The sequence below is a fragment of the Cinclus cinclus genome, chromosome 8 (assembly GCF_963662255.1).
Source record: "Cinclus cinclus chromosome 8, bCinCin1.1, whole genome shotgun sequence".
Lineage (NCBI taxonomy): Eukaryota > Metazoa > Chordata > Aves > Passeriformes > Cinclidae > Cinclus > Cinclus cinclus.
In genome coordinates this window covers 22,940,743-22,965,705 of record NC_085053.1, presented here as the reverse complement: position 1 = coordinate 22,965,705, position 24,963 = coordinate 22,940,743, and the positions used below count along the sequence as shown (strand labels likewise).

Below are 24,963 nucleotides of genomic sequence, written 5' to 3'. Positions count from 1 at the left end.
CAGATATCCCTGAGACCACTCAAGGAACCAAAGAGCAGTCCCAGCCTTGAGCTGGCACAAGGAGGGCTGCTCCTGCCTGCAGCATCTCAGGGAGTTACTGACTGATCAGAGCATGAGGCATGGAGAAGGAAGTCAATGGAAACTGAAATCTTGGCTACAGCTCTGTTCCAATGGCTTCCTGCCATCCACTGGTCTCTGCTGCCATCTCAGCACCCACATGGTGTCTGTAGGTGCTTGGTCCAGGTCCTTCCTACCTGCCTAAACTCTCCTGTCCAACCTCACACTTTGTTATTCTCCAAGCTGCTGAATAGCTGCATTTGGATGTCGATACTTCACTGATCCACCATCATGTTTGGATAAAAATTAAGAACTCTCCACTGTGGCCTTAGAGGTCCCCCCAGTGCAACCCTGTGAGTGCCTCTTCATTTACCTGAGTCTGGAGATGGCTTTGCTTCAGCCATGAGCCTGTGCCACAGCTGAGGAATTCTTAAAGGCTTTGGAGAACACCAAGAACTCTCAAAGGATATTGCTATACTGGGTAAAATTTGCCCTCAACATGAAACATGAAAGAAAATTTTAATGGGGAAAAAGCTTCAGAACCGCAGATCTATCTGTGATATGAAATAGAGCACGGAGTGACTATGAATGAGTTTGGAAAGGACTCACTGGGAGTCTGAATGCTTGGGAAAAGAAGAAAAAAAAATGGATTTTCTTGTATGTTTTATTAATAAAACCATCATGAAGAATTTTAAAATTAGTTTTAGAAAACTTTTTTTTTCTCTATCTCTTGTATGATCTCTGAAGAACTTCACGAATGTTGGCTACAAGTGACAAAGTTACTGTAGTATTTGCCAGTGAATCTCATGGTAACAATAATTAATTATCAGCAGGTATTGGAAGGACTTTTGGATGAAACACAATGCAGTGGAAATAGAGGTGACCATCAAGAGTGGTGTTGTAACAGACTTCAAGAAAGTCAAAAAGAAAAAAGCTTCCATTACTAGTAGATGTGACTTTTTTGGAAGAGAACAAAATGTTCCATAAATGAAACATGTGGTTTCACTTGCGGCACATTTTGTACATTGTCACCAATGAAGTTTAGGATTTTTTATTACTTTTTCATTAAAATGTCTTACTGGTTTCACTCAGGAGGCAAAATCTTTCACGTGGCTTTAATTGTTTCTGTCATAAAAGTCATAGCATTCATGTAATAGAAATAGTTTTGCAGACCACAGCTTCATATTGCCTATTAATTCTCTCCCATTTTCTGTACGTACAACTCATTTGCCCATCCTAGGGACAGGAAAACTTCTTGCAATTAAGGCTCAATATGAACTTCTGCTGAAGTTATGTCAGTCCTGGTTTATTAGATTTTTGTTTCAGCTATCTTAGATCGCAGTAAGTTCACATGGCTACATACCAAAGGAGAGAGTTTATATTGACTTTCTTCTAATATCAGCGGAACTCTAGAAGATGAAAATAAAAGATCTTTTTCTGCATCATTCCAATCATGTACAAGGGTTGGTAATACTTCAAACAGGATTGAAAAGCTCTGGCAGAATTTTTTTCAAGGAGGCTTTGGACAGGTCATTTACGCCTTTTTTCTTCATTACCTGCAGGAGTTCAGGTCTCACATATCCCATCCCAGCTGCCAAGCTTCCATCCTTCTGTCATCAGCCTAGGCTTCCCTGTCCCCAGTCCTGACTGGATGAGGAGACATAATTCTTGTTGCAGTTAAAACAATTGTTTGTTTTCTATAGATGATATCCAAAGCTGGGAAAAAAAAAAAAAAGAAAAAAAGAAGAGATAACTGTCTCATTAATTTAAGATCAGCTTCTCTTCAGGTATCTGTTTTCCTCAAAGAGAGTCATTTGCCATCTCAGACAGAATTTTGTCATTCAACCCTCAGCCCAGGAGAGAAGGCAACATTAACCCCTACCACAGACTCTAATGCCTCTAAGAAGTCATTAAAATGCCAGAAAACAGCAGTAGAGTATCTGTTGCCATTCCCTGTTTTTCAGTTAAGTGTTTACTTGAAAGCTTCCTGGGAAACGCCAGCACTGTTTTTACCTCCTGCCCCAGGGCACAAGCCTTGTGCACCTTCTCAGCAGTCAGGGGCACACACCAAGCAGTGCAGTCTCCGGCTTTCACCTTTGTTTTGGCACCCTTCTTCCTTTACTCATATTTAAACGTTGTGTTTTGCAGTTCAAGAACGACAAAGACAAGCCCAGCCTTGGAGGGACCCTCGGTGACAGCCCTGCCTCCTGTCCAGCTTTCTGAGCAGGTCCCACTGGCATCTCCTTCCCTGAAGCCACAGCAGATGGATGAAGGAGACAGCCTGTCTCCTCACCTCCTGCTGCCTGACAGCATCAGCCAGCTGGAGGAGTTTGGCAGGCAGAAGAAATGGCACAAGAAGCAGCACAAACACCATCGCCAGAGGCAGTTCAATGACCTCTGGGTTCGGATAGAAGACAGGTGAGTCATGGCTGCTGTGGTCCCTGTCCTCTTCCTGCTGGCTCCTAACTCGATGCTCTTTGCAGATCCCAGCTCTTGTTGATTAGACCATAGGAAGGCTAACTGGGAGATGCAGGGAGTGAGATCATGTTTTTGCAGCCTAATGAAGAGCTGGGAGGAAGACAGGCATGCTCATAGGCATGTTTTATCAAAAAGTAAAAAAAGAAAAACAATAGAAAATATTCTGTGCTTGTCCTTTTTCTTCCAATGATTCTTTTCTGTACATCTGTACCAGCAGTTTTCATCCCAAAGGCTTGCCCGTTTTCCAGCCCTACAGAATATTCCTTAGAGTTTTTAAGGTTCTGACTAATCTGACTTTTAACCTGCTTAACTATGTTGTGGGGCTGAAATGTTTTAATATCTCATACTTCATTGAAAATAGCATACTGAGGCAAAATGAAGTAATTAATTAAATCCTCTATGTGAAGAGGATGGAGGTAGGCACTTTTCCATGGCTATTCCAGTCTTGGTCTGAGGTTAAAAACTCCCATTCAGTGTTTGAATAAGAGCCTTCATGTTTGACCAGGGCTTCTCAATGTGTGCTTTTAGGATTCCTGTGCAGTTTATTCTCCCACGTCTAAAGCTCTTAGTGCCTTTATCCAGGCCAAGTCATGGGCAGATAAACAGCCACAATGTTTATTGATCTTCCAACAAGTAAAAGGAAATAAGTAATATGTTGGGAACTGACTGCTCACCTACACATGTAATGATTGTCTGTGAGCATTATGTATTCCCATTTTCACAGCACCTAAATTCCTTTCAAGTCTCTCAGAGGTTTCTCCCTTTGCTAAGGGAAAAAAGCTTCATGTATTTGTGTTTTCAGATTTTTATTATTATTACTATTATTTTTATTCATTATTTTTAATGGAGCAGTTACCTCATATTTTGTAGTTTATTGTTTTCTCAGGGTGCATGATGTAAGGGTTGCTATTAAGGTGATGCATATTAATCTTAATGTAACAAGGCTGTTTCTGAGGTCAGTGCCAGCCTGGTAAGAAGGATTCATGTATTTTCTTTTCAAAGTGTGTTCAGTTGTTGGATCCCCTACACAGAGGATGCTTAAGCATGTACTAGGTGGCATTTGGTTCACCATAGATGATTGCTTCAAATACAAGGGACTTTTCTGTCCTTCTGCCTGGGGGCTGCTGACTTGTGGTGTCCCATGATGTTCCAACATTTCACAGGGGTCTGTGATCCAGTTCCTCATGTGTTGTACAAGTGAGGTGCTTAAATAGATCTGGTGGGAGCCTGGCACTTGGGCACAATCCTCCAACCCCTATCCTTTCTATCCAGAAAGGATATTGGATATTGGCAGTGGAAATGTGCAACTGAGATCTTAAAGTGCTGCTTAGGGATTTTTACACCTTTTTCAGGTTTTATTAAATGTTCTTAGGAAAGGTATATAAGAGGTAGTTCTGAAGGTTAGAGCTAAATTACTTTCTCTGTGCTCCTGTAAGTTTTCATCTGAATCAAAGCCTTTTATCCCTCTATTTCTATTTCATAAGGGTGGAGATTGGGGTGAGGAAACACAAGTTTCCGCTCCCACCACACTGGTGATGAAGCAGACACTGTGTGGTGCCTGCCTTGCTGAAAGATCCCAGGGAGATACTAGTGGGAGATCACAGGCCTAGAAATGAGGAAAGGCTGGAAGAAGGGAAGCCTGCCTTAGTGCTTTTGGATGGTTTTAGTGCTTCTACAGTTCTGGAGTAACTTCTGGTATTTTCCTGGAAACAAAGCTAAACAAAAAATGCAAAACACAAAAAATACGAATTCACTAAATCAGAGACTCACAACCAGCTCTGGTTTCCCCATAAATTGGATGGGGTCTCAACTTTCATAAACCAGCTGCTGCATATTGTGCTTTTGGCAGTTGGGTTTCATCAGCATTAATTGCAAGCTGGACCCTGCACAAAGCAATAAACAGTGAGTTCTCTCCAACTGGTTCCTTTCTGATTGGCAAGAATAGAGCAGAAATATGTGTCTGTGACCAGACCTTGCATGGTGATCGTTTCTGGGAGGAAACAAGCAGGGTGGCTGATCGTACAGGCAGTAGAGTATTAACCTGTGCAGGAAAGAAACATGGACTTCTTTACATTGCCTCAGTAATGTTTCAGCAGTGAGGCTTAGCACTCATTTTTGAAGGGTAATTGGTGTACTAGGGAGTTCTTGCTCTGGCCTGTCCCAAAAATCCATTGTACATTTGCATACGCTTCAGTTGAATGTTCTGTATGGACTGAGGTCTCTGCATTTAATATTAACTTGAGCTATGGCCTGTCCTTCCAAATAGCTGTTCTTCCAGTTCCCTAACTCACCAGTTGTCACCTGAAACTTGAATTGTTCACCTTTGAGACAATGCAGAGGGATTTAGGTCTTTGCTATGGCTTTTGGGGGAAAGCTGCCTAAAGCTCATTGTTTCCATGCAAGGTCCCCAGAACTCAGTTCTTGGAGCTGCCTTTCAACCTGGAAAGTCAAAGAGAAATATACAGGTGGAGGACAAATCCAGGCAAATTTAAACCAGGTTATTGATTCCTGTATGAACCTCATTGAACTGTGAAATGCCTGTGGTTCATACAGCTCTTTTCCAAAGCTTTATTGACCGTGGATTAGAGGACTTTATGAGCCATGAATTGCAGGGCTTTTATGGACTACGCATTTCTAGGCGATTTCATACACTTCCATGGAAATCTTGGGGTGTTTTCTTAAGCTACCAACTCAGAAACAAAGGAAATGAACACAGGAGAACAATCTTAAAGGAACATCAAAGGTCTGAGTCCAACCTATAAAAGCCAGGAAATCCATAATTAATGGTTCCACTAAGACTTCAGCTCTCACAATCATTCGGGTCTGATCCAAGGTTATGGCTACAATCTGAAATGGCCTCATCAAAAATGAGTCATCATTTAATGCCACACATCATTATTAGTATTTGCTTTCAGTTATACCTTGGAGATTGTCCTTTTCTTTTTGTTCTGTCTTAACAGCTGAGGCATTTGAGTTGGCACCCCTGGGTGGACAGTTTAGATTTGTGTGTTGAGGGTTAGTACTGCTGTGGAGGATGAGAAAGCTTCTGCTCTGTCTCCTCCCTGTCTTTGACAGAGCTAAGATTTGCTGATCTCCTGGGTAATCGGCTGCACTGAAGGCTATTAAAAAATAAAAAATGCTGATGAAATGTGTGGTTTCCTCTCCCTTCTGCCTCCTTCCCCCAAAATCTAAACAAACTGAAAAAGTCCTGCCTGACTGCAGTTTCTGTTTGAAATGGCTTGTCAAGAATCAAAATTAAATGGAGATTTCAAGTAGCAAGATTTTTTTTTTTCTTCAACTACTTGATTTTGCAGAAATGTGCAGATCTGAAGTCTGTCCTTGGGAGAAATTCAAACTTAGACAAAACTCAGACCCTGGCTATCTCCCATAGCCAAAATTCAGCTAGGGTAGCAGGGAGGGGAGGCAAAACCCTCAGGCTGCAAGGCTGCAGTTTGGCATACAGAGTGTCATTGTTCCTGTTGACACTGTGTTAGCTAGGCTTCCCCATGTAATATAAATAATTAATTACAGATCATTCACTGGCTTTTCATGACGAGATGCTCAGTTAATTGAAAGAATAGAGAAATGCCTGTGAGGTTTCAGAGTGGTCAGTGAGGAGCAGATCAGGATTACACTTTTGTTGTAGCAGGCAAATGGTTCAAGGCTACCAACAAACCCAGTCCAGGAGAAGAGAGAACCTCTCCCAGGTGCTGGGGGGAGTTATCCTGGGACCTAAGGTGAGGAGGGAGGAAAGATCCTGGGAAAAAGGAGGGAGGGGACCTAATAACTGGGAGGGTGTTGTGGGAGGGGTGAGGTTTGGAAAGAGCAATGGCAGCTAAGGGATGTGAAAGAGAAAAGTACAGTGGTGGGAGGAAAAAAAGAAGAAAGGATGTAATGGGCAAGTTAATTCCCATTGCTAAGGAAGAGATCTGGGTGAAGGTGGTGTTTGGAAAGAGGTTAAGGACACACACACTTCAACAGGAAAGAAATTAATGGAAAGGAGTTGTTCTCAGAAGAGAAAAAAAGGAATTCTAAGTCGCAGATGTAAGCTCAGCCCTGCAGAAGCTGCCATTAGTGGGAAATGAAATTAATTCTTCCTGTAAGTAGAAATGGCAGCTCTCTGATAGCCTGTTGCAGACTATTCAACCTCAGATGAATGCAATAACATCACAAATATCAATTTATTTTGGAAGAAGCAGTTATTTTAGGGGGGAAGAATGTATAGCAGTGATGGATGAAGGGAGACAATACATAATAAACTACACTGAGTTTGCCTGTACAGAGTGAACCTTATCAGTTTGGATGGAATTTAAGCACTTAGCCTGTTATCCTTTCTTTCAAGACAATGCAGTGATGGAAAACAGAACTCTGTCAACTCAGACAAACTTTTAATTCCACTTAACTGCATCTGAAAGGTAAATTTCAGTAAATTAATCCAAATTGCTTCCTTTTCACAACACATGGTGCTGAAATACAGTACTTAACTTCATTAAAGAAAAGACTGCTTTTATTTAGAGGAGACCTAGACACCTTTGAAGTCTAACAGGTAAATTGTGGTCAGATGATTTCCCTCCATATGGTAGCTTTGAGGTTGAAATTTCCATCACTGGGGCCTTGTTTGTTTAAATTACCCTGTCTGCTTCCCTGGTCAGGACACTGCTCAGGGAGTGCCTCCTGATGCTCCTGGGGAGGGGGATCGCTGCCTCTTCCAGCCTGTGCAGCCAAGGAAGCAGTGTCACCTTTGCATTTATTTGCCCTGTGTTCAGCCAGGGATGAGGACACATCTTCAGGACCTCTCCATCTTGTGGTGAACCTGTCTCCCTGTGGGATTGCTCCAGCAGCCAGGAGCAGCAAGAGTGTGGGTGTGTTGGGAGTCCCACCTTCCCTCCATTGTCCCACCTCACTGCTGACTGGGGCTTCACTGGCTTGTGTGGTTTGACTTGACTTCCCCTTGACTTCCCTCCAGCACTTCTGTCTGTTTCCTTCACGTTCTCCCCGCAGGATTTCCTTCCTGGGAATCTTCCCTGATCCCAGTCCCTGTCACTGAGTGTCCCCAGGCTCCAGGGAGTAGCATACAAATATCTGCAGTCATCAGAAGAACCTCAGGGTTCGTCAGTTTGGGTGCAAGAGCTTTCTGTGGCATGGAGTGGTCCCAAAACACCTCCTGGACAAATTCTGTCTCCTGGTTCCTTTGTGGAAGGTGAACCTTTATATTTTGAACTGGCCTAAATTCTGCTTTTAGTTTGCCCAATATTTTTTGAACCCTGGTGGATATACGTGTCCAGAAGAAGACATTTTGGGCAGTGTAGCAGTGCATCAGCTGGTTCTTTCTCCCAGCACTGTCTGCCTCTCTCAGACATGCCATCTTGCTTCTGTGAAGTTATCCTCAGCTCCTCCTGAGCAGAGAGCCAAGTGTAGGGAATACTGCATGTTCCCCTCAGTTTTTTCCTGTTTCTGTTTGATCCCCCTTTAAGGTGAGCAGATGGCTCAATGCCTCCTTTAAACAAGCACTGGCTCTGGCAGTTCTTTCATTGTGCCCCTTGAACAGCCCCAGGTACACGAGCCCTCCAGTGAAAGTAAAATTGGAGCACGGTGTAACTCAGTGCAGTAAAAACAAGAGGTAAATCTCCTGACTGTAACAAATGATATGGTGATGACATATCCTCTCTCCCAAGATGGTTTTTATTGAGGCTTCTTGGATTATCAGGTTGGTCAGAGTGCACAGAATATATTAACTAAAGCTGTGGAACCCAGCTTCAGCACACAGCTCTAATGCATCTCAGTAATGACAGGAAGTCCTGACATTCATGTCCAAACCTGTAGCATCTCTGTGCTAATAGACCTTCCCTGTCAGCCGGCCGTGACTGATAACTACTTTACCCTTGTAAAGTCAAAGAGTTAATTTGTTAACCTCCAGATGGGGCTGGATAGATGTGCAGCCTCACTTTTACCTGCTAAACACACAAAAAGAACCATGTGTTTTACTTTGTTCTGTTATTCTGAATAGTGTGCTGCCACTGTGGGATGAAACAAATGCAGATAAAATTAGAGAAAAACAAGAAAAAGCCTTGCATGTTTACTTCCACTACTGCTTAAGTGTCTCACACCAGTATGACCAATTCATATGAAGCAGTATGCAAATGCTGGTTTAATGAAAGTTATAAATACCTGAAAGTAAAATCATTAAAGTACACAAAAGCCTTTTGGAAATGTAATTTGTGTATAGATTTCAGTTTTGTTTCATTAAACTAAATTCTCTATTGGTAATATGTTAGGTATTTTATTTTAGTGAAATTTAAATCCATCATGAATATTAAATCCATATTTCTGAAGGCGAACGAGTAACATAATTGGAGCACACAAGTTAGGATTTTTGAACCATGAGGTATTTTTCAGCACTGGATATCCAAGAGCACTTTCTGCTCTTTCCTCTTCTATGCTGATTAAGATTGAAAATACAATACAAGATGTTTTATGGAGCCTATGAATAGGTTTATTTTCCTTTCTCATTTTCTAATTCTTATTTGATATGCTTTGAGTAAAGATAGTCTATAATATCTTTTTATATCTGTCCCAGTTTGATGTATTTCTGACTGGGGCTGAACACAGTCCTACTACTGCTAACTTTGTAAAGCTGCCGAAGATCTGTCTAAAGCAGCACAAACAAAATGTTTTCTTAGGATTCAGTTTCAAGAAGCAGCAGCAGCTCAGTTTAGATGATTCCTTCCTCTGTGATCTCTACTTGTGCTGTTTCTCAGACAGTGCAGCCTCATTTCCTCATCCACGGCCAGGACTTCTACAACCTGTTATCTTTACAGTTCCATCTTTCTCCATTTCCTACTTAAATATTCTCTTTCTTCAGTGCTCTTTCTACCTGCCCTTTTAAACTCTGGCTGCACATGCTTGTATGGGCCCTGGAGAAAGGATTAGGGAGGGACCCCTCCTGCATCTCCATCTGCTGCACTCACCTCCACCTCTCTGAGCTCACTTTGCAGGAGGCTTTGATCACATAAACACTGCACTTTGCAGTCCATCCATGCCAGTTAAAGTGGGGTATTTTGGAGCCTGCAGCCTTCAGCTGACTCTCTTTGAGATGGGAACATGTCTCCCTTGTATCTCATATATCCTTGTCACCTGACAGTAATGCAGACTGCAATAAGTGGGAGGCAGAGCTAGGCATCCTTCTTCAATTTTTGACCAGGAGGTGCATCTTCTCCATGTTACTTCATCATCTTTGCTTTTCCTACCATTTTCATACAGGTGTGTGTGTGTACAGCTCTACTGCAGACTGGACGGGCAGCATGGAATCCATTCTTTGCTAAATTCATGGATATCATAAAGCAGTCCAGGCTCTTTCTGCTAATGCTTTTCCTTCTCTTGACAAATTGACAGCCTTGTGGGCAGCCTCTGTGGTGGTGGCCAGTGCCAAGAGCGTTGGGGTGAACTGTGGTCTATACACCTACAATAATAAGTCATTACAAAAACATTTATGCTCATGCATTGGATCAGTTTTCTATTTCTCAGACATCAGAAATGAACTTATTTGGCACTAAGCTGAAGAAAAGGTGCCTGTGGTTACAAATGTAGGATCACATTTCTTTACCTGTAGTTAGTTTTAATGTTAGGATTGAGCTACCATGGTCAAATAGGTCAGTCTTTGTTTAAAGTCTTAAGATTCCCATCCACAACTACTCAGGCATAAAAACAAGTCTTCAGGATTAGATTTATAGTACAAAGTGTCTTCTGTAGAGTGAGGCAGAAAAGGAGGGAGCTTATTTCACTGAAAGAGTTAACTCTGAGTTTGACTGTCTTCTGTGTTAATGCAAGGCTTTTTCGTAGCTATTTTTAGCCTGTTCCAGCAGTGTGTGTCCCACTGTGGTCTGGTATGCAAGAGCTTTGCTGTGAGGTTTGCAAACACTTGTATTTCTGTGCTGTGAGAAGAGAGCATTTGTGTGCTATTGGAGTGTGTGTTCCTGAAAGGAAGGGCAGGCCATGCATGTGATCCATGCACGTTTTTGTTGTGCCTGTGAATAACCATGTACAGCAAATGGGCTCTGGAAGAAAGCTTGTTAGCAGATGTCGTCATGGCCCTTCCAATTTATAAATATGAGCCTTGACATTTATATTTTCCATGTCCAGGGCTTTCACTAGCCAGATGTTCTGAGCATTGGCTTCATGGAATCTTTACAATGATTCCTCATGGCATATTATCTATTGCACACACACACACACACACACGCAAAATAAAAGTTATCTGGCTCTTATCAAACAGATAAGATGGGAAAATACACTCAGTACCCTCAGGTAATTCCTCTAAACATGAACTGCATTTTAACACAGCTCTACAAAACTCTTTATGTTCACTCAGCTGAAAAATCTGTTGTCTGGTTTAACAGGCAGAGAAAATTCAATACCCAGTAGCACATCTACCCTGCAGTTTAGGGTGGGTGAGGAGTGTGGTTTGTGTTAACTCAAGGCTGACTGCAGTTGCAGGCACTAAAAATTGCTGAATGGGCTCATGCCCAGGCTGAGTTGGATTCCTCAAACACATGAATGGGTAGTAAAGTACCTGCATTCCCTGTATTGCAGTTCTGGATACAGAATTTTTTCCTTCAGCGAGGGAAAAAAAATGCCAGAATAAACCTGCTCAAATGCCACAACCCCAAGCTGGATTTTTTATCTGAGTGCCCTACATATCTAGCAGTATCTAAGCCCTGAAAATTACAAATCTGCTGCTCCTCAAAGTTGCATATAATCCATAAAATATAAAAAATTCCATCTTCCAGTGAGTTACTGTAAAGAAAATGTCTTTAAAATTCACTGTCAGTGCTAGTCCAGAGGAAAAAGGTACAGGATACGGGATTTGTTTCTGATTTTGCTGTTCCCCTTCTGACTAGTGAGTTTCATGCCCTGGAAAATGAAGTGAGGAAAAGTATGACAGGGAGTAAGGCCACATTACTATTGTGGTGGGCAGCTGCTTTATGGGAGGGGTTTAACCACAGTTATATTGTGGTATCTAATAAGACAGATTCATTGTGGAGTGAATCAGGAGGAAATTGAATTCCCTTACACTCCCAGGAGCGTGGGGTGTGCTGCGGGCTGGAAACCCAGCAGGATCCCAAAGGGCAGCTTTGGTCTAAGTCCAGTTACTCACTGGGATGAAGGAGAAGTAGGATCTATTTGAATTCATATGGTTTTAATGTTGTAAAAGCCAGATTCCTGCAATTATGAAAATGCCAGGCCAAATTCAGGTTTTGCTCAGATCAACCCTTCACAATTCCTGAATAAATTAACTGAACAAAGTGAGCTTTATACCTGGGGCCTGAGCCCAGGCTGAGAGAGCCAGGCTTAGTGGCTGGGAGCTGCTGGGTGCCAGGGATGCCTCATGTGGCTGAACCATGGAGAGATATGCTGCACACCACGCTCTCAGAAGCTCAGATCTGCAGAGACACCTCAGGGTCTGGACTATGACACCTGGCAGGGAAAGGTTTCTCAGTCCTTGCAGTCCTGCAGGCCAGCAAGCAGCTTTTTGTGAGCCACTGATGGCATCTTCAGGCTTTCAGAGGGTTTGGAAGTTCTTGAGGAAAAGTAGCTTGTGCTGTGACTGCTGTCACCATATTTGCTTTGCCAGCAGCAGGAGGAACACAAACCTTGTGGCCAATGCAGTGCTTCAATGTGCCTGGTAGATGTGCTCTGTGAACCTTTTTTTTTAATTTTTATTTTATATGTGAGTCTATTTGCAAGAAAAAGAGGCCAGTGCTTTTATTCAGTGGTACAAGCTTGAATTCAATACTGCTCCAAATAACAGGCTCGAAGATCTGACCCAGCTTTAATTATTCTTACTAAGGGAGACACTGGAAAAATACAAGCAGCAAGCAAGAAAGGGAGCTCAGTGAATTAGAAAGAAAAATGTGATACAGACTAAGCAAAGAGAAAAACTGTTAAGTGGAGATTGAAAAAGAACAGGGAGAAGGAAAAAGAAAATTTAAATCAAGTGGGAAAATGCAGTATATTCGACATCCATTTAAGCTAGTTTATATTTTGGTTGTTCATTCTGTTCCTTAATACATTGCACAGACATCTCTATAGCTAAAATAATTTTATCTTAGAGAACAGTCTCCGAGAAAATACTTAATTTGACAGGATGTGTTAGGTATTTCCCCACTACCACCTATTCTAAATAATTTTAAAATCTGGAGGTGAAAGTCGATATCTTTTACAGCGTTTAACAAAAAAGTGACAGGGTCAAGTATATACATCTCTACGAATGTATGTGTTCCCCAAGCACATCTAAACATGTATGGTTAATTCTGTGCATCTGCAAAAAATATTTGAGCCATAGGGCCCACACAATGCCAAACAAACACTTGAGTACACAGAGGAAAGGGCAGAGCGAGTCACTCTGGTTCTAATTAATTGAAAGGTTGAGCCTGAGATGTAAAATATGGATTACAGTTTTGACCACCCCAAAAACATAAATTCTTTAGCATGTGGGGCTTTATTGGTGAGAGCAGGCAGTTTGCAAAATAGAGGTAAAAAACAGATATTCTGCTCATGCTTGGGATTTGGTTCAAAACCACCTGGTTGCAGCTTCATCAAATTAACTCCTTATGTGTTGTGTATCAGCAGGTTGCCCAAAAAATCTTCATTGGCTGGGTTTTTCCAATGCTAAGCCCATCTGTGTTTGTGCCCTTGATGTTCTTGCTTACTTTGGCTGCAATAATACAGTCATTATCTGTCCAAGGAGCAGTGGAACAAGTCCATGGTTATTTGAGCTGTGATGATGAGTGCCTTAATCACACACACAAATCAGGTACACAGCCAGATGTGTGCAGTGGGTGGGGGTGAGTTTGGGGATGGTTTGGAGCCCACATCACTATTTAGACTATGGTGAGCACATCCTGGCTCAGATGTCAGTGCAGAGCTGGTGGAACAAAGGGCTCTGAGCTATCCCCTCTTAGCAAGGGCTGGGGTAAAACTGGGATGCATTATCCCAGCTCTGTGATTGCCTCGTCCCATTGCAGAATCACAGGGGATATTCTTAGGATATTAGAGAATCATCAAAGCATTTCTTAGAAGGGCAAAGAAAAGAGCTAATGTTGTCATCCTGTCTCAGGACCACCCAGACACTACTACAAATCACAGGTCTTCAGCTACAATATCTTGAATTACTGTTCACAGGGATTTTAAAGAATTTAATTTCTTTTTTTTACCTTTGTTTGGGTTTTTTTGGGGTTTTTTTGTGGTTTTTTTTTGCTTTTTTTTTGCTTTTTTTGTTTTGTTTTGTTTTGTTTGTAAAGATGACATGTAGTTTCCTGATGGGCTGGTTTTAATAAGGTCAAAAGCTTTGTTGTTGCCATATCAGAGAGGAATATAACATCTTTTAGTCATTAGATGGGAATGGGGTAATTACTCAAAGGGTGTGCTTCAAAGGTTGTTGTTTTTTACAATACTCTTGTGTTTTTACACCTTTCTGCAGTTGTTTGGAAGGGAGCAGCAGGCCTGATTCTGCCACAGCCACAGGTGTGGGTGTAGGATTTGTATTCACTGGGTTTTCCTAAAGGACTTTGGGGTGGGACATTGAGAAGGGCCATGTACAGTCTCTTCTGGGGGTGGGGAAAGCTAAATCTGACCGTGAGGTGCAGGAATCCTTCCCACAGACTGGAAGTTCACCTCAGAAAAAGGTCCTTGGGCTGTGCTGGAGTTGTTTCTCACCTGCTCATTCCCTACCTGCTGGATGCATCCTCCTGTCCACCTTTGCCTCACTGTGTTCCCCAGCCCTGAGGCTGCATTGCTGTGACAGCAAACCCCCCTTTCCCTGTCTCAGACACAGCAGTCCCCACTGCCCCATCCATCCATCCCTGTCCCCTCCTCTGGCCCCACAGCAGATGATCCACTTTGCCTTAAGGATGTGACCCACCTGTGGCTTTAGGATGCCCCTGCTCAGCCTCTCTGCAGGTCAGTGTCTCTCCAGGGCTCAGTTTGTCATCACAGAGATGTTTTGCAGGTGGCCTGAATCATTGGGACCTGCAGATCAGAGCGAGAGCCTGCAAAACACTTCAGGTTGTGTTAATGCTGGTGGTGTCACACCAATGCTCCAAGGTCCTGACTCAGAGCAGAGTCAGGGGAGTCGTAGCAGTAAAGTGATTTAACGAGGTTTTGATGGTTCCTCAGTGGTGACTCGGGGATAAAAACCAAATCTCCTGGCTTCCAGCCCACAGCCCATCCTGAGAGGGCCCCAAAACTGCACCAGAGGAATCTCAGCTGCATTTCAGCATTGAGCCTCCTCCTGCTTACACCACCACGGTCCCCCTGGAGCCCCTGTTCCAAGTGAGCCCCCTTTTCCTCCTTCGTGTCAAACTCCAGAGCCAAGACCCCATGGAAGGGACAGCAGCTGCAGCCCTGCTCTGCCTGGTTTTGGACAGCTGCTGCAGGGTTGCAGAGGGGAGCTGTGTCCCACCAGCAGCTGCTTTTTGCACTACACAATCAGCAGTTTTCCTCTTACCCACCCTGCTGTCCCAACCCAATTTGGGATCCCATCCCTATCAGTCAGAGCCCCCAGTGGGGCCAGAACTTGGTTTGGATTTAGGAGATCTGAATTCCAGAAATAGAGACCTTTAGAAGCAGCTCATCTCCCCAGCCTTGGAGACATGCCTTAGTGGGGAAAGGGCTGTCCTCTGGAAATGTCTTATTCCCTATAAACTGTAGCAGGAAGATGGCTGAATAGCTCTGGCTACAAGCATGCATGACACAGCCACAATTAATGCCACCTTTTAAATCCTACTGAAGTCTGGGTCAGCTGAAGGGCTGCCTGTGTTTCTCTTTAATGGCACATGTGAGTGTCCCATCCTTGTGTGCAGTGTCCTGCTCCCCAGCTGCATTTCAGTACCTGGTGACTGTGGCTCGTGATCATGGCATGCTGCTCACAGCTTTCAGAGCCACTGCCTGGTGAAAATTGTGCTTCCCTTTCCATCTTTTCCTTTGGCATCCTATTCTTTCTCCTGGAGATGAGCCATGGCAGGGGTGGGGGATTAGACCTCTGCCAGGGTATTTGCACAGCCCTTTCCCTCTGCACAGCAGGGAGGTTCACAGGTGCCCATTTCAATGAGGAGAATTGCTCGTGTCAGTCTCCAGAGGAGCCAAAGCACTGAAAAAAGGCAGAATCAGAACTTGACACTGCTCTCAGATGGAGATTGTTCCCATTTGAGTCTCATCAGATGGACAGTGAAGGGCTGTGGAAATGCTCCCGGTGCTGTTGCTGACTCCTCTGTCCATCATGTGGCTGGGGCTGTTCTGCTCACAGGGAGGGTGGTGCCTGCACTGTGGGACGTGACCAGAGATCCAGGCTCCCAGTGACACTGGGGTAACCAAAAAATAGCAGGATGAAGGCTCTTCTTTGGCTCATGCCAGTTCTCTGCTGGCCCCAGACCAGTGTGTGATAGTGCTTACTCACTCAGTCATGCTAAGGCAGTTTATTACACTACTGCAAATAAGCAGTGGCCTTCTCTGGACCAAAAACTGGGTTCCCTAATCAGATCCAGTTGGACTTTTTTTTTTTAATGAACTGAACCTTGTGAAAGCATGAGCATCTTGGCCTTAGTCCCACCAAGGGCTTTAGGATGTGCTGAGTTGTAGGTATGTGAATACTAGTGCAGGAAGAACTTGTGTGCTCACACTCCTGCTCATCTGGGACCACAAGACTCAGCATCCTGTAGGATTTATCCCTCAGGCTGCAAGAACAGTGTCTGTAAGGAAGGTAATGATGAAGAGAGAGATGGGGGGAACAGAGCCTGTGTTAATCTAAAGAATCCCTTCCAGAAACATTAATATGAACATTATGGGAGGTGGGGATTTCATGTTCCCTTTAAGAGTCTACTCTAGTTGTCTTCAAAGTTATATCCTTATCACACTTTTCTAGTGGATTTTTTACCCCCCAATATACTCATGTTAACTTTTGGTTGAGCACCTATTCTTTTCCTTCAAATGTGTGGTCAGATTTCTTGCCAGCCAGCTCGTTTACAGAATGCAACGGGTTGGTCCCAGTGCTTTAAGCAGATGTATTTTTCAAATCTTGATGACTAAATTTTGGTGACATAAATAGGCCTGGTTAGTTCCAAGAATAATTGTCTTCACTTGCAGAACATTATTTCTGATCACCAGAAAAATAATGTGATCGGTCCTTTCACATCTGTTCATTAAATAAAAGGCGGGGGGGAAAGTAGGGCAAATTTTGTTTGAAAAGAAACAGGAAGCATATGCTTAATATCACTTAAGAAAACCCCTAGCCATCATAAGGTTAACATCAAATCACAAATGCAAAACAGTCATTATTGTATTTACTCAAAAATTTTCTTTCACTTTACTAGCTTTTTTAGGTTTTCAATAGAAACATGCATTTTTCAGGTTTCAATCTAGCTTCTTTCATCAGATGCTATTGTAAGAAAGGCTGTCTGAGTCAACATTTGCTTACATTTATTAAAAATAGTTGTCTTGTGTTTACATAGCTCTTTTGATCTAGAAAAATCCCCAAACACTTTGTAAGTAATACTTGAAAGGGCTACCCTGAACAGAACCACGCTGGGACCAAAGCACAGGAGCAGATTAAAAATGGATAGAAATATCATGATAATTGGGTTGGTCCTCACCCCCTCAGTTTTCCATGGAAAACCATCAGTTTTCCATGAGCTTCAGAACAGTTCCTGGGATCATAATGGTCGTTTGGATTTTAAGGGCAAAAAACAGTGCCAATACTGTCTGTCCTCTTGGAGGTTGCCTGTTTTTCATGCACTTTGCAGATACAGAGGCAGTGGTACCTACTGCACCAAGCACAGGGCTGGTGGGATCTCACCTATGCCTACTGTTTGCAGTTTGGAGCATCTCATTCCAGAGAAGACATGGATCAGAGCCAGAGCAGAGGAAAGGATAGAGGGAAAACACTTGAGGACTTTCAAAGAAAGGTGGAAGGAATTGTTTGTTTAAAAAACAGAAAGGTGAGGTGAAACAGGGTTAAATCTTCAAAATATGTGAAAGGCTGCTGAGAAAAGGAATGAACCTGTCAGTGGGGACAGGACAAGTCCTGACCTTACACTGTAGCAAGGGAGATTTGGTGAGATATTAAGCAATAATTCTGGGCATCAAAATGGTGAAATGTCGGAATGAATGACTGGACAGACTCTGGAATTATCAGTGATAATTGCTATAATTATCAGTGTTTTTTTGAGGCTGGATGAGGCATAAATGTCAGGAGGGGTTTAGATCTTGTTCCTGTGTCTGGAGCAGATGGGCCAGAAAGACTTTCCTGGTCCTACCCTGTGTCCTTCTGCTGTGGTGTCCCGTGTGATCAGATGAACCCTGCTTACATGGATGAACTGAGTCATGCTAAAAATCAGTTTGTGAGCTCCCTTCAAAGTCCTCACATGATAAACCAGAGCAGAATTTCCCTCAATGGGTTGCTTGTGTGCTTGTTTTATTTTTCAGCTTTCAAATGCTCCCAAATCGTCAAGGTGCTTCAGCACACCCCCATCTTAGAGCACTTAATTCATGTAATTGCATTCAGTAGAATCTGTGCACAAAGCCTGTGCCTGAGGCCCCATTTTTGGTGAAAGTATTACCCGTTCTAATGATGGCAAGACAATGTATGAGTAATGCACTGATTTGAAAAACTGTCCTATTATCTGATCAAAAGAACAAGCTCATGAATATGATACTGCAGGTCATTTGGCTAAAACGTACCTGGAGTCTTCCAAGTTTTTAAAACAATCTCATACACAGAAGCAAAAAAAGAGAGGTATGAACAGCAAAGCCAGTGGTTGCCTGTTAACCACAGATCATGTGGAATGTTTTATTAAAGATATTTTTATCAGACAAAAGGGCTGAAATACAGAATATCCTGGTCTGGCAAGAGAAGACGTGATAATAATTTAGATTATTATCCCACAGATCTGTGATTCATTTTTATTATTCTCTATGTTCATTTCAGGAACGCTCAAATCCTCCCCAAGGAAGGTTTCTGGTTGAGTTCAGGGGACTCTGCTTCATCCTTAGGGAATGTCCAAGGGTCAGTGAGACCCTATGTGCACATGCAAACGTGCTCAGAGGGAGTTTGCAGAAGTCATCTCCTGACACCACGGCCACCTCTAAGATTAGGTTATAATCCAACCTGGCTGTCCAGGGCCCCTCTGTAATGCCTAGGAAGTGAAAGACCCCGAGCAAGAGTAAGAACCCCTAGAGACCTGCACTGGATTGAGGTGGACCAGCTTCTGGAAAGGTTTCTCTCCCCATTCACTGCAGAAACAGCCTAGTTACAAACTGGGACCAGAGGTTTCACAAGGACTTGTAGCGTTTGGTAAAAGGGATCATTCTCTTTAAATATCTCTAAACTGCCTTGGCAGTGGTTTAAGAAAATGTTTTGTATGGATAAACTGTGATTCATTTTCTATTAGCAAATGCTTTGTACACGTTAGTGGAAACACACTGTTCTTCTCTTGTAAAGTACTCAAGGAGTTTTTGAAAACAAACAACCCCCACCTAACACTATTTATCTTAACAAGAATGCTTTTATACAAATGTAATGTCTTGAAAACAGAAAATAACCTCATTAACTGAGGAGAAGTGGTCAGCAATTCTCAGGTCTTTGAATCAGGGAGAAAATAAACAAAAAAACAACCAAACAGCAACAACAAAAAACCCCATCCCTCCAAAAAAAACAAAACCAAAACACTTATGGAAGTTGACTAGAACACAGAAACATCCTACAGAAGCATAAAATGTTGATTTAAGGCTGCTTTATGAATCCCTTAGATGTAGCTGGCTGATGAGTGGGTTTGTGATGCTTTTACAGATTCCCTGGCCAGCCTGTGTGCACACAACATCTCTGAGGAGTAGAAAGACAGTCTGTGCAAGGGAAGCTTTAAACTCACTGAAGGATCAAGCCCATAGAATGTGTCAAGAGCAGAATACACACAAACTGAAGTCTGAATGGCATTTTGGTGATTTTTTTTTTTTAACTGGAATTTAAAATAAGACCCTCCTTGTAGCTTAAAATTTAATTTAGGGCAAAATGTTGTAGTTCTGTAACATGACAATCAGTACCAAAAGATGAGGACAAACACCTACCCATGCTTACTTTAGGGAAACCAGGTATAGGGGAATAACCAGAGTTGTGATCCCACTGTTAGTGCTGCCAGACCCGTGCACCACATCATCACTCATCAGGATAAATGAGATCTGGATCAGAAATTGAAGCATGACTGCATTTGTGTTGGATTACTCAGAGCATGTAGTATCTCTTCTTGCCAGAACTTTGCTTTAATGGTGCATTGTGTTCACTGTGGGAAGGCTGTTCATGCTGATATTGCTTGTGTTACAGGAGCTTGGCCACACAGTGCCTAGTCCAGTGCCATTCCTGCCAGGCACATTGGAAGCAGCAGCATTAGTTTATCACAAATCAGCTCTCCGTGTTCAGTGACTGCAGCAGTTTTGATGCAATATAGCAGAAATTCTAAAAGCTGGGTGTCTTATATCATCGCTTCATGACATAAACCAACCACACACCATGGGAATCCAGAGATCTTTCTCCAACAGGCCTTGATTTCAGAGTTCTCTGTTCACAGTTTGTTGCTCTGAAGCAAGCACTGCTGCTCAGTATAAGAATCCTAATACTAGCTAGATGGATTATCTGCTCCCATGAAGTAATTCCAGTGTCTTTAATTGAACTGCCTTCTCTTTTTACTCTAATTTGTTGCACATTAGTTAAGATCACTTCTAGCTGCAGAACAGCTATCCCACCCTGAAACTGTGGTGACAGTATAAAGGATGAGGCAAGAAATGAAGTGACTTCTCCCAAAGCTCAGGATGAAGTGCAATGTGCAGGGATTGTCCATGGGATTTGACATTGACCAATGCCCTCTTCAGGGTGGGCTCAATCTTCTCACTTTGTGATTGACTCAGCACATTCAAAGCATCTCAGCTAAAATCTATCTTGCTATTGCTTAGACAGAAAAAGACAAAAGCCTTTAGTCCTTCTAAATTCTGTTTCTGTGCATGAATCTGAAGTAATATGTTATTCCTTTTATCTGATATTATACAAGACACAACCTTTTTCTTCCAAGGTCAAGACCTTGGATACTGTAGCTAAGTATTTATAGGACTGCATAGCTTCTTACCCCAGTAAAAATTATTTGAGGGTCATTTCCAGTGCCTCAAAATCCCCTTTATGAAGGATTTAAAGAATCTGCAGGTATTAGTGTCACATCTTTTTTTTTTTTTCAGGGGAGTTTGCCATTTTTCTCCTCACTTCTCAGCAGAATGTCTTGGGTTTAAGTCCAAAATCCAACCTATGCAGTTTGCATGCTTGGCTGTGCTGCTCCCTGACAACTGGTGGATTATGGATCATCCAGTAATGGATGAAATGGGGGCATTTTAAGAAATGGAGATTACAACTTAAACTTCCAAATCAATTGGAAATGGACCTTTTTGACCTCCAGTGTCATGGGAGTCATGATAAATTCCAACCTTCAAATTCAAATCAAAGTACTAACTCAAGCTACAATCAATAAGCAATCACACTGCTATTGAGGCAAATCCACAGCCAGGGAAACCTAACAGTGACCAAGTCTGGTTTTGGCTTTGTGATTTGATCCAAGATGGCTTAAAGCCAGGAAAAGAAATGAACCTGCTCAGCCTCCCGTGCTCAAGGTTATCAGTTATATAAGGGGATCCTGGTACGTTCTCTAAGGCTTGTGAAACAGGGAAGGGAAGTATTCTGTGCCCTCCTGGACTCAGGATGTGATCTGTGGTGAATAAAGCATGTCACTGAGGCATGGCAAATTTTCAGACCTTGGGTGGGAAGAAGGGACATAATAGCAAGGTCATCTGGGTCAGCACAAGGATGCATTTAACACAGTCTCTGATGCTGGCCAGTAATGGATGCTTAAAAATGGAGCACAGTAAGTCAGATACATTAAGAGCAATCCCTACTTTGGCTATATTTTGTCAGCAGCCAGAAGCTGAGGGACATCCTGGATCAGATCTGTTTCCACATCACCACAGTTATCAGTCTCTGGCTCTCCCCTTGGTGTCTAATGTGTGTGAACAATAATAATAACAACAATAATAATAATAATAACTGGAATTGGAATTGCCATTGTGGTTCCTACCAGGGATACGAGTTCTCCTGTTTAATTCCCTTCTCTTGTGCTTTCTTTTAGCACCACCACGTTGCCTTCCTATATCAGGATAACCAATGGCTACATCACAGTCAAGCCTCCCATCTGGATTTCCAACCAGCTGGATCAGAGGCCACGTCCCGACCGCCCAGCCCAGCCCCAGCCCACGGGCTCAGCCCCAGCCAGCCTCTCATGGCCATCTGTAACATTTCCTCTCTGCATGGCCATAGCTTCTTTTCTCCTGAGCCTACTGCAGCCCTCCTGACCACTTTAGTATTACATGCAATCCCTTGGAGTAGAGAAGAGAGATAATTTATGAACCAATTGTAGTTTAAGACAACAACAGTTACAAGCTGGACCCTCTCAATGACTCAGTAGTGCCTTCTAGCTGATTTTGTCTCTTTGCCCAGATACATTTTGAAACTCTAAAGCTTTATTGTAACACTGACTTACATCTTCTTTTTGTAGAAGGATCTTTATTTCCCATAGTGCTATGGGGTTTTGTAAAATAGACATGTTCATATAAAGAAAAAAAAAAGAAAAAGAAAAAATGTATTTATTCGACTGGTAAACTTATTTTTCTTGTTGTATATGTTAATAACATCCCTATTAATCAGTAGTGATGGTGAAACAGATAAATTAATATTTTCTATATTTGTTTTCTGACAACTCTGCAAATGTCTGAACTGACACCAAATGAATGCTTTCTTTGTTTCTTTAACCATAATATTTTACAGCAACCGTCCAATAAGTAAATTTCTGCTGAACTTCTTTATTTTACTTTTTTTATCTCATTAGCACAGCTTACACTGAATAAAGCAGATCCTGCTCTCTGGGGCTTGTGCCCATTAGAAGAATAAATGCATTCTTAACTTATTAGCCGCCACAATCTAAAATACCAGTTATTTTTACATGATTTAGTAATTCCTTATTCAGAATAATCCTCTACATTCCCCCTGTTTTCTTTAACTAAACTATTTAACATCTTTGGAAATTACCAGTTCCCCTCTTTGCCCTGGGATTAGTTCACCAGCTAACATAAATTAGGACACCTTTTTCTTAATAAAAAAAATTGCTTTTAAAGTCTGGAATAATCCTACTTGGAATTATTTTCTTATCTCCCTCATTTTATATAAGCATAAGGCTAAAACCCTTTCGAGCATAAATGAGAGGAGAACTTGGTCTGTCTCTAGATTATAAAGATGTAGTGTCCTGTTAATCTTTAGAACTCCTTTGTACCAATTGTATTAATTCCCATGGACAACTTGGAGGCAAAAAAAAACATCTACAAATCCCTCTTCCTCTTGCTGCTATGAGCAGATAGAGCTGATATCTCTGTACTGAAATAATTATGTCTTGTCCAAAATCTGCTCAACACCACAGGAATCAAACTAATCTCCCTGTTATGGATTCATACAAAACATTCATCCATTTTTAGACTATGGTACCTGACTTAGATGGAAAAGTCATGACACCTTGCCCTCACTGACAAACGTGCTCCCTGTCCAAACAGCTGTGGAGGAATGAGATTTACAACATCTGTGAGGAAAAACCCCAATGCCATCTTGAAAATTATTATGTTTTAAAAGGTATGTCGATGTTTTTTCACCATCAGAACATCATGAAAAGCATCTTGGATACAAGAGTTTAGAAAATGAGTTTTAGTTGAAATAGTGGGGTTTTTTTTGCTAAGTCATCTACAAACCAAAAATCAAAACTATATGATGAAAACATCTTATTTAAAAAAGGAGTCTCAAAATCAGAAAAATACAATACAATGCCTCTTCCACTTGGAAAAAAGATAATGGTGATAATTATAATAACATTGCTGATAGAATTCTGGCTGAAAAATAACGCTGTAATATTCCCAGCAGCCCTACAGCCTGGTCCCTGGAGCTGCAGGTGATTCCATGCAATCTGCAAGACTCTGCAGTGAGAGAGAGTTCAGAATTCACAGTTTGCTTGTTATTTATACCAGTTATTTATCGAAAGTAAGTTAGAAAGTAACTAGACTACAAAAATCACAGGATTTCAGGATGAAATACTGAGCATTTCCATCATGCATCTCAGCCCATTGCCTTGCAAAGGCCAGGGACAAAATCAGGTAATTTCCTTTTAACTTTGCTCTACTTTTGACAGCAGGTTGTGTAGGTTTCTGGTCAGTTTAAGTGGCTAATAGCCCAGAATGCTATAAGCTTCTCCCCCATCTTTTTTTTTTTTGTTTTGTTTTTTTTTTTAAAGTACAACAGTTGATAAGGCTGAATGGAAAACTTTGAGCTTTGCCCCAAATGTGAGATTCAAACAGACCTCATGCATACTTTCATATTGTGCATTTTGGCTAGCAAAAGATTAGAGATGTTAGTTTTGGACAGAAGCCATTCACCTTGCATAATATTTATTGCACAGAGATGGATATTGGAAACATATTTTGAGAACTTTCATTTTGGTTTTATTTGAGCTGTTACTCTAGAAATGCCTTCATTTAAATATAATGGTTTAAGAGACCTTCAAATTCAACGTTAATGCATTTTTAAAAGATTATTGGATCTCCTGATGTGTTCAAGGCAAAGATGAAAACTGAATTATAATGTCTTATTTACAAGAATGTAACTGGAAATAAGGAAGGTAAATATTAAGAGTGATGATAACTTACATATTAAAAGTGAACAGCCAACAAACCAGAACCCATTGAATTTTATTTGTTGTAATTGGATCATATCCAGAAAATATTCTGTGGTACTATCCCAGGAATAATTCCAGGTGTTGGAAAACCTACAGTAGATATAGGCAAGATCATGTAAAGATAAGGGAGAAAAAAAAGAACAGAAAACAGAAACAACTTCTCCAAGACTGCAAGGAAAACCCAAGAACAGGACCAAGACTAGAAATCACAGTTCTGAAGTTTCCCAATCTGTGGCTTTCTCCATACACCTCTGGGGCTTTTTTTTTTTTTTTAATAATATTAGGAACACACAAATCTCTCCATGCTCCCAGCTGTCATTGTGCTGCACAGAATAGTCACTCTTTTATCACCAGTGAGGTTTTCTGAGTCACTCCTGCACTGGACAATTATATTCAATATTCATTAGCTCAGATACTGTGGTATGTTTGGCTATCACAGGATGTGAATGGCTTGGCTATCAAAGTTTTATATATGTTTTAACATCTTTGCACTTCCTGGATTTTTTTCTGTAATTCTGGGAAATTAATGAATTTTACTGGAACCCTTGTGCTGGTGACCCACATTTGTGCAGTGCAGGTG

General features: G+C 41.8%; 1 protein-coding gene across 1 annotated transcript in view; it reads left to right on the top strand.

The window, feature by feature from the left end:
- Window positions 1-21,966, top strand: part of TRABD2B (TraB domain containing 2B) — a 263,432-nt gene extending 241,466 nt beyond the window's left edge. The window contains exons 6-7 of the mRNA XM_062497531.1: window positions 2,206-2,475; window positions 21,744-21,966. Of these exons, the coding sequence (XP_062353515.1) occupies window positions 2,206-2,475; window positions 21,744-21,966 (493 nt within the window). The remainder of the gene's footprint in view (window positions 1-2,205; window positions 2,476-21,743) is intronic.
- Window positions 21,967-24,963: the final 2,997 nt, after the last annotated feature.